This window comes from Podarcis liolepis, assembly GCF_965112155.1.
Source record: "Podarcis liolepis genome assembly, chromosome: 4".
Taxonomy (NCBI): domain Eukaryota; kingdom Metazoa; phylum Chordata; class Lepidosauria; order Squamata; family Lacertidae; genus Podarcis; species Podarcis liolepis.
Window position 1 is genome coordinate 34,158,516 of NC_139558.1, and position 14,473 is coordinate 34,172,988.

At 45.6% G+C, this 14,473-nt stretch overlaps 1 protein-coding gene across 2 annotated transcripts in view; it reads left to right on the top strand.

The window, feature by feature from the left end:
- Nucleotides 1-1,707: 1,707 nt before the first annotated feature.
- Nucleotides 1,708-14,473, top strand: part of GABRG3 (gamma-aminobutyric acid type A receptor subunit gamma3) — a 317,527-nt gene continuing 304,761 nt past the window's right edge. Inside the window, exons 1-2 of one of the 2 annotated variants that reach the window (XM_083501730.1) lie at nt 1,708-3,485; nt 11,128-11,276. In XM_083501730.1, the coding sequence (XP_083357856.1) occupies nt 3,433-3,485; nt 11,128-11,276 (202 nt within the window). In that variant the 5' untranslated portion in view covers nt 1,708-3,432. The remainder of the gene's footprint in view (nt 3,486-11,127; nt 11,277-14,473) is intronic. The other variant, XM_083501729.1, reaches the window with a different exon arrangement.

Genomic DNA, 14,473 nt, shown 5'->3' on the forward strand with positions numbered 1-14,473 from the left:
GGCTGGGGAAATATTTCCAACATACAGTGCAAGCGGTGCATGTAGTCGGCTCAATTAAGGTAAATTTTACATTTGTTCAGTAGGCTGGTTTGTGCACGCACCCTTCCATCCAGACAAGCAAGATGTAGAGTTCAAGTACACATTTCAGCCAGGCCAAAATTACAACAACAATAAAAAGTGTGGGGGAGGGGATGAAGAAACATCAGAGGGGTGTGGCCCAGAAGAGGGTTCAGCGGGTCAGATAGAGAGGCATAGAGGTCTATAATTTGCCCCTACCCTACCCTGGGGGGGGGGGCTGATGTTCCACACCTGAAAAGATGCTGTTAGAGGGCATAGAAGAAGCCATGGCTTCATTATTACAGAATAATAGATGGCACCAAAAGCAGAATGGAACAAAGAAGCAATGACTCTTTCTTTGAGAAAGCTTTTATATCCCCTAAGAGAGGGGTGTGTTCATGTGTGGCTTTATTGGTCTCTGTACAGCCTGGAGAAATCTGTGGTCTTATGAGCATCCTGAACATTCCACCCCCAGCGCTCTGACACCACATATTCCTGTTGGGGGAATTGTTTTCTTTTTAAAAATGGAGCCTAATGAAGTGTTTTGCAGAACTCTAAAACTCTGATTTACGATTGTGAGTTGCTCCGAATAAACTTATGGTGTGTTGTGTTTTTATTCCATTATATCCCATTTAACATGTGCACATAACTTTTTATCTGTTTGTTAGTATTTAAATGATAGGGCTTTTTATCTCCTTAGTTTTAACACTGTACTGTACTTTCCCCCCTTGCAACTCACATTTCTCTCTGATCTAGTAACTGCAATATGAATGAAATAGAATGATAAACACTTTATTTTCCCCAGGAATCCAACCATTTTTTTGGGGGGGGGCAAATACCCTTTTATAAAAATAGCATTTCCCCCTTTTCGTGTATTTTTGATGGTTTATGACAACAGCAGACAAAACCATTTTAAAATGAGGAGGCAGAGTACGTCTCAGTAATGTGAACCTTTAAAGTGCTTAGATTGTCCTGACTCAACTAAAGCTATTCAGATCTACAAATGAACCAGGAAGAGGTGGAAGGCTGAGCCTCTGAAAATGTCCTCACATTCTGGAAAGCTTTTCCTACATTAAAAAAACCCACCTCCTTGCAAATAGAAACCTAGCACACAGCAGGCAAAGAACTGAATCGTTGTCTCTAGTGTGGTAGATTTCTATTTGCGTGGGATTATAACACAAGGGAGGGTCCCAAACAAAGTTCAGTCTGCAGACTCTGAAGTGACATTGTTTGCTCTACCACTTCTGCATGGTAGAACCTCATCACCCTGTATGGTCACTAGGCCTTACAAGTATAGGTTAAATCCCATGGAATTCACTGAGACAAGTTATCGACAAATAATTAAAGCCATTGTGGCCTAGTTGTCTGAGTGTCAGACCAAGACCTGCGAGACCAGGGTTCAGATCCCTGCTTGGCCAAGAAGCTCCCTGGGTGACCTTGGGCCCGTCACTGCCTCTCAGCCTAACATTCCTCACAGGGTTGTGGTGGGGATGATATGAGGAAGGAGAAAGCCATGTATGCAGCCTCAAACTCCTTGGAGAAAAGGATGAGATATGGATGCAATAAAAAAGGTAGGAATATATGCTGATTTCCATGTGAGTTAACTGTAGGTTCCATTGGTGTACCGTCCTTATAATATAGCTGAGTAGCTTTAAGGAGACCAGGGTCCTTTTCTTACTTACCCTGATAGCAGGGTTCAGACGTTACAAGAGCAACACAGGTGAACAGGTTGGCGGTGCTTTTAGAATCTCTTTGGAGTCGGTGGCTATCAATCTCTTTCAGCCAAAGGAACCTAAATGATTTCTCCAAGGCTGTGGAGGACGGGGTTAGCCCTCTCAAAGTCCACCGCAACAGCAAGCTCAGCACAGTTGCTCCAGAGAAGCGTTTCAGCTATTGGCATTCTCTTCGTATTGTGACTTGGGGGCGCGGTGCCACTGTTTGTAGCCAAGGGGAATTGGATCAACTTTTCCTCTTCCCTTCCTCGGGGAGCAAAGAATACGTTATTCCTGCGGGTTTGTTGTTTTTTAAATGGGCGGGGGAGAGGGAAATGCCCGTTCCCTTTCGATATACCTGCTTTCATGAGGACTAGAAACCTGCGCAAACCTTCCTGAGCGCGAGCTACTAGCCCACCTCATTCCCTGCCTGGATATTCCTGCGCTCGCGAGTTCTATTTCGGATCAAGCAGTGGGCGGATGGCAGCAGCGGCGCTCGTGTTTACTCGTCTCCAGACCCAGAGAGGATCCTGCTTGGCCCACCAGATTCTGATTCAGGGTCCTCCTCCTCCGCCTCCTCCTCCTCCTCGTCGCCCATCCCTGGCTGCCAAGTCTTGCCAAAAGCTGCGGTGGGTTGGGGGGTGGGGATGTGACCGCCCTCTTTCGCGCTCGCCTGGCCATCCCTGCAGCTGGCAGGGACCTCCCCGCTCTCGCAAGGACATCCGAGGCAATGTTGACGAGGCTCCGCTCGACTCGCTCCTCAATAACTGTCAGCGTGGGTCGCCTGGCGAGGAGTCAGCCAAACACAGCAGCCTCCTCGCGAGGCGCGGGCGGCGCCGGGAGGTGCTGCTGTTGCTGCCGCTGCTGTTGCCGTCGCCTAGTCAAGCTGGGGAGAAACTAGACCCCCCCCACCCCGCTCCTCCAACTGCCCCCCTTCCATTTCTTCTGGAGCACCTTGACCCTCAAGGATGGAGAGGCACCGTCTAAGCTCCTAGTGGCTCCAGCTGCCCGGGAACAAGCCAGGGACCTCTTGGCCGTCCGGGGAGGGAGGGAGTGGGGAGACCCACCGGGCGCTTCTCAGATGGTGAGGGACCCCACGCAGCCTCGGTGATCCAGGTCCGGAGGAAGCGTCCCACGTCGGGGATCGGAGCTTTCCTCCTGCCCAACGCCTGATGTGCTTTCTGCAGGCGCTTCTTCTCTTCCTCCTCGGACGTGTCTCCACCAGCCGAGGGGCATGGCTGGCTGACGCGACCCTCCCGTGGACCAGCAGCTTGCTTGACCAGCTTAGACAATTGGGGGGGAAGTGGGGGAGGGGAAGGGGGTAAGGAAGAGGGCTGTGGAGCACCTCGGACCACCTGTCAGACCTTCCTCGGATCCGGAGTCCCTCTGGGATCGAGGGAAAGCTCGCTTTGCACTTGGGGGGTCGTGGGGGTTGCCTTATGGGAGACGTGGAGGAAAAACGGGATATGCCTTGCAGCGCGCGGAACTGGGAATAAGGAACAGCCAACAGAGGGGAAACGAAGAGAATATCCGTGGTTTGCTCTCCCTCACCTCAGATACCTCCTCCTCCCCTTTGCCTGAACATCTCCTGCAACCTCTTCCTCCTCCTCCTCCTCTGGGTCTGCTGCACTTTCTCCCCTCGCTTGGCTGCGCTGCTCGGATCATGTCCGCTAAGCTTCTGGTGGGCTTCTTCCTCCTGTCCGTTTTCCAAGCCTGGTAAGTTTCATCTGGCGCGCTTCTCCTAGCCTGCTTCTCTCTCTCTCTCTCTGTCTCTCCCCCTCCCTCTTTCTTCGAATGTCCGTGTCCGAAAAAACAACCATCTCCAGCTGCCCAAAATAACGTTATGATGACAACAATTTTGGGGGGATAGGGGGTGGGTCGCTCTCCTCCACAGCCGTGATTTTCTCCCCAGCTGGGAAGAGGCGCCGTGAAATGGACCAGCTGCGAGCAACTCATAGGCACACACTGTCACTTTGTAAGCCCAGATGCTGCTCCTTCCATCCACGCATCCTCTTCCCCCTTTCCAAGGCTCCAGAAATCGCTGGTGGTCGTCCTCTGGAGTCCCTCTCAGTCCCAAGCCCCTTCGTTCGCCCCCACTCGTTGAAGAAAAAAAAGGAAGAAGTTTGCTCTGCACTTTGTAGGGGAATCTAAAGCGAGCCTTCCTCGCAAAGCCAGGCTTCTGACAGCCCAAAGCAGGCTCTGTCCGCGGGGGACGAGATTCCCCAGGTGGTTTGTGTCTTAAGTGGCACCCTCTTATTTTAAAAGAAGATCCACTTGCGAGAGATTTGGGTGGCGCCGCGGTGAGATCCAAGGTTTGACGTTCACTCACCCGGGTCAAGATTTGGGGACGAACGACGGCTGATCTTTAAACATGCGAGTCGAGGACCAAGACAGGGGGAAATTGACCAAGGCAATTAGCCTGATTAGCCCGCTTTTGTTCTCCGCAGCTGATCTGGGGAATGTCTTGCGAGGCTCATTTCGTTAGACGGATCAAAGCGATTGCCTAAATATCTTGTCCGGGATTATCCAGAGAGATGGTTTCCTTTGATAATCATATTATACCGGGTTACGATAATGCCTCGGTAATGATCGTGTCACAATACGTTCTGGAAAATGCCGGCACGGTCATTCAGAGAGCGATCTGCTCGCCCTGTTCGGGGTGCTTTTATTGGGATCCCTTTTGCCGCTTCTTTGCCATCCCTCTCCTCGCAGAAATAATTCTGCTAAACTTCAGCTAACGGGCAGGATGTCAATCAAATTTAACTCCTTTGCAGTTGCACCACGTTATTGGGGAAACCCACAATACACCTTCTGCTTTCTCTTACCAGTAACTTTACAGCATGAATCTATGGTTTCATCATTCCTGTGGCATCCACACACCTATAACGGTGGAGAAGTTCTGTCCCCCCTCTAAACTGTCCCCAAATATACATGGTCAGGGATGCCTGCAACCTCTCAATACAAAATGAGGTGAAAAGCCTTTTCATTCATCTAGAAAGGCATCCCAGAATAACTGGACAACACTTTTTTAAAAAGTTTGATCTAGTGTTTACAGATACTGCAAATGGCAAGCTCCAGCTTCCCCCTTCACTGCCATCCAGGAGGGGATGCCTCCTCCAAGAGAACAACGTCCAAAGATGGAGGCCTCTTGATCCATTACAGGAAGAAGGCACCTTAAAGGGGAGGGGGACCTGGGGACCTTCAGCTGGCGTTGCATTGCAGTTCCCATCATCACTGACCATTGGCCATTGTGCCTGGGGCCAAGGAAACTTAAGAGTCCCAAAAGATCTGGGGGGCCAGAGAGCCCCTACCCACTCAAAGACTAATGAGGAAGTGATTATTGCTGGCTCTTGTCAATGAAAGGTTATGATGTTATTTGTTGTATTGAAGATGCTCATCCAGTCTCTCTCTCTCTCTCTCTCTCTCTCTCTCTCTCACACACACACACACACACACACACACACACACACACTGCAGATTTCTTTATTTCACATCACTGACTAAAATTGCTTTAATCAGGTGACAACTGTACACATTTTATTCTGTCATTTCACCCTTTCTAACCCTTCCCATCCTCTAATATGCAGTGATAAAATCACCCTGGCCTTATTGAATTCCTTTGGGGTTGGGGGAAATGCTGGTGATGTTCCCTTTTAGGGGAGAAATTAGAGGGTGGTGCATCTGAAAAAGCTTCAGCCAAAGATCCGTGTCTGGAGCAGTTACTTAGTCCCAGATCCTTCCACAGTGTACAATGTCTCCTGGGATGCTTACAATGTTGACTTGCTCTCAGAGCTTCCTAGCTTTGATTTAGGAACCTCCGAAGCTGCCTTATACTGAGTCAGATCATTGGCCCCATCTTGACTCACTATTGCCCTCACTGATAGGCAGTGACTCTGGGGGGTTTCAGGTAGGGACTTTTCCTATCCTACTTGACAATAGGACCTTCTACATGCACCATTGCCTACTGAGCTAGGGCTCTCTCCTTCTTAGCAAGACCCAAGAGCCACTGGGGAGATGGAAACCCTATTGTGTCCTGCAGCAGATGTGCTAGCTTGATGAGTGAATATTGCTCCACTTTAATTCAATATTATTGCACAGAAAGGAAACAACCCATCTGCAATGGTCGCACCAGGCAAGCGACCATGGTGGCATGGTGGATGTTGTCTGATCAGCCCCGTACAAATGGTTCTGTGCATTCCATACAGTTGCCAAAGGAACACATGAAGCTCTCTTGAGACAGACTGTTGGTCCATCTTACCACAGGACTATCTATTTCAACTGGTTGCAGCTCTTCTAGAGCTTTGGGCAGAGATGGGCATTTCACTCATCCGTTTAATTTGGGGATGGGGAACCCATGACCTTCATATGTTGCTAGACTCCAATTTCCATCACCCCTGACCTTTGGCCATGCTGGCTGCAACTAATGCGTCTTGAAGTCCAGCAGCTTCTGAAGGGCTACAGGGTCCCCCATCCCTACTAAACTGAAGCTCCCAGGGATTGAACCATTTGCATGCAAAGTGTGTCTTCTCTGCCATTCTGTATTCTTCTTTTTTTTAAGCAATAAACTCCCTGACATAAGGAACTTGCCACCTAAATTAACTTGATCATAGTTGTGTATTGCTTCAGGCTCAACTAAATTAGACACATGCTTTTTTGTTTTTCTTTTCTTTTCCTTCAAAGCAGCAGTCATGTGGGACTGGGACTGGGGAAATTCGTCCTGAGGGAAGAGGTGTTCAGTCATACTCCCATACCATTTGCCCATCAAGAGGAAATCATACAGACACCATATTGCTACATTTGACTTGACTGGGCAAATAGCAGCTTCAGAAGGGTGATTCAGATCAGCAGGTGGGAAAGGGTTAAACACCCCACCTCACAGCACCACTTTCTTAATCAGATTGGAAACCCCATGCAACTGGTTTAATTAAAGAAAACACACACATAAAATTCTGATTAAGGATATCCCAAGTCAGCTGCGGTATAGCACTTACCTTCTGTTACTTTGTAAACAAGAGGCTGAGACTGTTGCTAAGAATAATGATAGAGATCTACAACACACCCCACCCCACTTGATTTGGTACTCTAGCTCAGAAGTGGAAGCACACAAACAATTCAGGATTCTTCCCCTCCAGTCTCTTTTCCATCTCCTCACTCCACCCTTAGTTGGATCCTGCAAAATCTCTCTGGGTCTAAATTCTACCAGATCACACACCCTGCACAACTGATGTCAGCTTGGATTTTTAAAAATAAATAAAAAACCCAGGCCCTAACTCATTCATAACCTTAGTGCCCTGCTGAGTCCAGTCAAACATCCTGCTTCCTGGAAGCCCATATGAAGACAACTCATATGGATCAGATGAGATCAGATGAGCTGTGCAAGGTTTTTGTTCCTTGAAATAAGGACTCTGGGGAAGCTATAGAAGAATCACCATTCTCAGTACAGGGCCATCGTGCAGTCTGCATAAGAAATGCTTTGAGATTTCAAATCAAACACCTGTCCTTACATTTCCCATTGGGCAATTTCTTTCAAGCCACTCAATTTGCTATGAAAATAACGCCAATACAATCAGACACTTCTCCTTTTTACAGGAAAAAAAGTTACGAAATGAAATCTCCCTGCTCACCAATAACATATATGCATGCTGAGTTAATTCATATTCTAGTCTCACCCACCCACATGTAATCTGGTTACTGTACATAGCCATTTTAAAAACTTGAAATGTTTGACATGAATGTAGATATAGCCAAGCTTCACTTTCTCCCCCCCCCCCCACTTCAAAGTATTATTTGGCAGCAAACATATTCATTGTTAGTTTGCGATCAGTTCCTCAGGGGCACCAGTAGGAACATAAAAGATTTGAGGCTTGGTCCCATAGAAACCAATTTTCATATGAAGACGTATGTGTATAGATGCAGATTTTTATAATTTAGATGCCACAGAAGGCAGGACGACCATTTCCTCATCCAAATCACTGCAAATAAATTGTTTGATTAATTTGCACCCCACAACAAATCACCCCAGTTCAGTTCTTCTTTCATTCGTTTACCCTCTATTAATTTTTCCATCAGCTCCTGCTCCAAATCAAGTTAATTCCTCTTCAACAACCCCTCTCATTGCTCTTTAAATTCACCATGTCATAGCTGTGACACCCACAGCACCCCCTAGGCTCGGCGCCCAGTGTGGTGGAATCAGTCACACTGCCCTAAATCCACTTCTAGGAGCATAATGGGACTCAGGTTGGGTTGTGATTTCACTGTGGAGAAACCTGTCCAAAAGAAAGCAGGAATCCAGCAGTTGATATGTACTCAAGGTGCAACTCAACCCAGAACTACTCTGCATGCAATGGAGTTGCACTGGCTGCAGCTGAATACAGATGGAATTTGCCTTGTAGCCTTTAATAACTCACCTCCGAAAGAAAATAATTCATTTAATGTACCTTGACAAATCATGAGTGTCATCACCGGAGAGAGAGAGGGAGGGAGGGAGGGAGGGAGAAAGTACAATAAGGCTTAGAAATAAGTGCCATGAGCAGTGAAACACAGCTTCCTTCCACATTTTTTGTTTTTTTATATTAAAAAAAATAGTTCAAATATCCCAGACGTATTAAACTGTAATTTAACTTAGGCTGTACTCATGTCCAATTGCTTGCTGGTGCATCATATAAATGAAAGGATGCTGCAGCAAACTCCCTGACGTAATGAGCAGGTTAACAAATATGGAAATCTACCATAACCCAACACCCCAGGAGAATTACAAAGAGAGAGAGGGAGAGGTGAACAAACTGGAAGGAAAGGAAATGAGCAAAATCAAAATTTTGTAACATTGTGTATGTAAAGAAAGAGGAGGGCTAGGAAAGCCTGCTTCTCCCACAACTGCCTTGAGAAATAGGCCAATCACATCCCAAACTACCTGGTAATTGCTGCAACCAACCTCCTCCTCTTAACTCCTCCAGCCCCCAGACAGGAGGGAGTTCTGGGACTTTCAAGCAAACACCTAAACAGGGACTCAGAAATGGCATCCACTTTACTGGACCCACCACAGGTTTATCCACCAAGATCCATCTCAGTTTACATCGTGAGCAGAGCAAGCTTCCAGCACCCAGATCTGGCTTTGCTTCCTGTGGGACTCCATGTCTTCTACCGTACCAGACCTAATGGCCACCACTGGCTGCCCTATCATGCAAAGTGACATGGGCACAGAGGAGAGAAACCACACATGCAAAGCATGGCTTTCCACCCCCTCACTGTGAGGTTACAGGGAACCAGGCAGAGAGCCTTCTCAGTGGTGGCCCCCACCCTGTGGAATGGCCCTCCCATCAGATGCCAATGAGATAAGTAACAATACAACCTTTAGAAGACATCTGAAGACAACTCCATATAGGGAAGTTTTTAATGTTTAATGGTGCTTCTGTATATTCTTGAAGCCGTCCAGAGTGGCTGGGGGAACCCAGTCAGATAGATGGGGTACAATTATTATTATTATTATTATTATTATTATTATTATTATTATTATTATTATTACTAGTACTACTATTATGAGGGGTATACACTATACAGTGGTGCCCCGCAAGACGAATGCCTCGCAAGACGAAAAACTCGCTAGATGAAAGGGTTTTGCGGTTTTTGAGCTGCTTCACAAGACGAATTTCCCTATGGGCTTGCTTCGCAAGACGAAAACGTCTTGCGTTTTTTGCAAGTTTGTTTCCTTTTTCTTAACACTGTTAATACAGTTGCGACTTGACTTCGAGGAGCAACTCATAGAACGCGGTGTGGTAGCCTTTTTTGACGTTTTTGGTGATTTTTGAAGCTTTTCCAAAACTTTTCCGACACCGTGCTTTGCAAGACGAAAAATTCACTGGACGAAAAAACTCGTGGAATGAATTAATTTCGTCTTGCGAGGCACCACTGTACATTTAAGTTGGTCCCTGGGAATACATTCATCTATTTCTCCTTTAAAATGTATAATTTTAATATGCCTCAAATGGAAACAAGATTCACCATGCTTTCAGTAAAGAACACAAGAAATTGTGTTATATGTAGTCAGACTACAGTGGTACCTTGGGTTAAGAATTTAATTCATTCTGGAGGTCCATTTTTAACCTGAAACTGTTCTTAACCTGAGGTACCACTTTAGCTAATGGGGCTTCCCACCACCGCCACAGGATTTCTATTCTCAGCCTGAAGCAAAGTTCTTAACCAGAGGTACTATTTCTGGGTTAGCAGAGTCTGTACCACTGTATTCACCTAGTGCTGATTCTGACCCCAAAAATCACTCTCTGGAGTATTGGGGGCAGTGGCAGAGGGAAAACTCCAGAATAATGTGGGATGTGGGATGAGGGGCTGCTGGAGCAGCAGGGGGAAGCGCTCCAGTTCAGATGTGGATCCTAATATGAGTTAACTTAACGAGGTTCATGGTGGGGAAGTTCATGCCCTCTACCCCATTCCATGTTGCCCAGGAGGACCCCCACCCAAGAAATCAGAGAGGGCCTGTGTGGCTGCAAGAAGACTTGGGTGACTGGAAACATTCCTTCCATGAGGCTCCTTCAGTTAACTTATCTTAGGATCCAAGCCAATGCGTCCAGGATACTTTTATCTTATTTTCAAACATGCTACATTAAATACCTGAACTCCAAAATGCTGAGAATATATAATGACTTTTTAACAAGGTGACACGATCAGGAAATATTAAAATAACTAATCCTTCCTCTGCCAATCACCCATTCTGCCAGTCACCCATTCCTCTGCCAATCACCCAGTCTGCCAATCACCCATTCCCACCACCCTTCTGAGTAATACCCCTCCCCACCTTCTCACTATATAGAAGGATCTGGCAACTTCTGTTTCAGTGTATCTGAAGAAGTGTGCATGCACACGAAAGCTCATACCAAGAACTAACTTAGTTGGTCTTTAAGGTGCTACTGGAAGGAATTTTTTTATTAATCCTTCCTCCTTCACTTTCTTCCTGGGCAAGAGATGAAGAAGCGTGTGTTAAAGAAGCCAGATGTGAAGTTCTGCAGGGTGTTCTTCCACCACCTTAGGCTGCTACCGCAAGTTAAAAACTACACAAAATAGCGCATCACACTGATATAGAAAAAAAAGTGGCATTTGTACCTAGATTCACGATCTAGTGAGAAGTAATGATAGAAGACTATTCAATTATTTTCCATTAGAGTGTCCTACTTAGACTTTCATCTGTGGCAGTTAGCACATCCTTTGATTCCCCCCCCCCTCTTTTAATGGGAAAAACAAATAACTCTGAATGCTCCCCCATGAAATGACTGAATTATGGAGGAAATAGAGGCATTGCACTGCCCTTCCTCATGTGACATTGTCCTATGGTTTTTGTTTTGAATTGCAGCTCAAGAAAGGTTGAAGAGGATGACTTTGAAGATTTCACGACAAACCAAAAATGGGTAATGTCTCCAAAAACGCATGACACTGACGTGACACTGTTGTTAAACAAGTTGCTGAGAGAATATGATAAAAAGCTGCGGCCAGACATTGGAAGTGAGTGCTTTCTTTCCCTTTAATTTTCTGTAATGGATATATCCTATGGCTGTGTCCGTATTTTCTTTTTGTTTTAGTAACCAATGTGCATGATCAGAGGCGTACATAGAGACCAATGTGTTTTGGTTCAGGCTGACTACAACCTGTAGCAGAAATTGGATTGTATATGAGACACTGGGCAATCAGTAAATAGTACGAAAATAAAATGGTAAGGCTATAATTATATATAGTAGTGCATCATTGAACTCAGCGAGACTAACCTTTGAGTAGACATGCATAATAAGATTGTGCTGTTTGCAACATAATAAAAATATACACATTTTATAAAATGGGTGCATTTAGACTTTTTAATAGTACACTTTGGCTTCCCTATCTCAAAAACTGTTGGAAAGCTGGGGAAGATACAGAAAAGGTCAACTGAAATGATCACAAGGCTAGACCATCTTCCCTTGCATGAAAAGTTAAGATGTCCGAGTGCTTTTTAGTTTGGGAAACAAGATGACTGATACTATGGAGATCTATAAAACTATGGAGTGAGTGAATAGCTGAGACATTTTAATCCCTCTGTCATAATACTAGAATTTGGGTACATAAGGAAGTTGATAGGTAGTAGTTTAAGGACAAGACAGATTGTATAATTAGTTAACTTCTGCAATTCACTATCACCGATGTGATAACATGCATTAATTTAGATGGATCTTAAAAGGGATTAGGATTCACAGAAGATACATCTATATGTAGGTATAACCATGACATCTAAGAAGAGAGGGTGGCATCCATTGGATGTCCCTGATGCGCAGCGTAAATTAATAATGCAGAGTCTTCTTCAGTAAAAGAATAAAAGCTTTACTGAGTTAAAATAAACTTGTTTGCAAATAACAGCATAGTGAACAGAAGAGTAAGCTAGCTTCAGAGCATACACAGAGTTTCCATTGAGCACAGGCTCCACCACGCACTGAGACTGAGACACAGAGACACACACAGACACTGAGTGAGGCACTGAGTCTACCTGCAAGCAGATACAATACTTATACGGAGAATGAGTCATCCCCAAGATGAGTCACAGTGATTCAGCATGCTAAATGATTCTGCAGCTTTTCAGCATTTCACAACATTTCTAGACTCCTTTACTGCTTCCTTTACTGCTTCTGCTCTCAAATACCTTTGTCACATGACAGTCCACCCCACTGACAGAAGGCGTATGTTAGTGGAACTGAGCAGGTGGGATAGTTGGGAAATTCCTGCTCCAACTGCAGCCCTCTGCCACCCCTGAAACTCTGCCAGGAAGAATCCCCAATCCTCCAGAGTAGATTTTCAGTGGACTGGGGTTCAGGGTAGAACATGGAAAATAGTCTTCATCCTTCTTCGGCTGAGGGATGCCTTTCATCAGCAGAGGGTACCATCTGAAAACTTAGGGACAGGGACAGTGTATCTGCCACAGCAGGCTGCAGGGGGGAGATTCGTCATCATCACATTAATTTATGAATCTCCTTTTATATTTGTCTCAAGACAATTTACTGACGTATAATAAAACCAGCTAAAAATAGTTTTATAAACAGTACAACTTCCTCCCCCAAGATGTTTTTTTTTTTAAAAAACAAAAAACCCCAAAATGAACACCAAAGACTGAGACCTTTTCATTCTGATAGAAAAGGGGGATGAACCGAAAAATTCAAAGCCAGATAGTGGAGACCTGTCTTATCTCGATAGGGGTGCTGTTCCACACAAAAGGGGTAGTCGTACTGAAATCCCTGCTCTGAAATATTGTGGAGTGGGCTTCTCATATTTTGAGGGCTTTCAGGAGAAACTCATCTGCAGAACACAGTGACCTACAGGGTGATTTTTCAAGGATACACGAGAAGCATTGGAGTAGGCCCTCTTCACTGCAACTTCTTGGAAGTTAAAAGCACATTTGTCAACAAATAAGAGCTGGGCCCCCAACCCATATCAGAAATGCATTCCAAATCCAGCTGCATTTTCCTTCCAACAGAAAAGTGGCCAGGCTAAGAATCCTCCTCCCTTTTTAAAGTATTATTCATATAATGTACTGAAAGGCGAATTCCTCCTACTCAGTTTTGGTTAGTTTCTCCCTCCCAATGCAACCTCATAAGACATAGTATTTGGTAGCTTCCTTTCAATCCTCTGGAGAAAGTTTTCCTCTCTCTCTCTCTCTCTCTCTCTCTCTCTCTCTCTCTCTCTCTGTGTGTGTGTGTGTGTGTGTGTGTGTGAACGAACAGGGGGTCAGTGTCAGGGTGCTGTCAGCAGCTCCCGGCTGGTTGCCCAGGCATGTATAAAGAGAAGGAAAAGTTTCTTATAGTCCTTTTTTATTTCAAACTTTACAGAGAGAGGCTATAGAACCCAGCCTCTTGGATAATGGTGTTGTCCCAAGTGAATCTCCATTCCCCCTTCTCTTCTACTTGCTCATTTGTCATCCTCATCATCTCCTCTATGGGTGCCACTAAGTGGCCTCTGTCTTCGACCACTTTGCTCTCCTATTTTTAAGGCTCGCCAGGTTCTGGGAGATGGTGGGTCTGGAATGCTTTCTAGTGATAACTTGTCAGCCAGCTGCTGCTCTGTCTCTGCTCCTCTTCTCCCATTATTTCCCAGCTTTCCCCTCATCTGCCTCTGAGCTGTGACCTCCTGCAAACCACTGTTGTAAATCTACACTGTTTTTCTCTTCTTCCTTCTGCCAGGAAGGGTCAGGATGGGGAGGCAGTCACCACCACTCCTCCTTCTCTGCCCAGCCCCTGGCAGTCAGAGGGAACAGAGGAAGGGAAAGATCCATTGTGCAATAATTTTAGCAAAAAGCAGCCCATCTAGCCAGACAGAAAACTCCTGTAGCAGCTTTGCAAATTGATCCACAAGTCCTTCTCAGATAACTGAATTAACACAGGGCCCATTTGAAGTGGCTTGGGCAGAGGAGCTCAGAACCCATTATTAAGCATGGATGAACAAATCAGGAACAGCCTTGTAGAATCATATGAGATGGAAAAGGCTAAAAGACCGTCAGGTCCAACTTCTGGGCTGCAAGCCAGGATAAACAAAACCCTCTAAACAGGTAGCAGGCAGAAAATGATTTGCCTTAACAAGCAGTTTGCATCCCTAGATTCACAGATCCCTGATTCAAGGAATAGATCTGGTGTGCTGAAAGTCACCCAGGTGTGAGGAATGAGCTGTAATGCATTTTACTTTTTAGC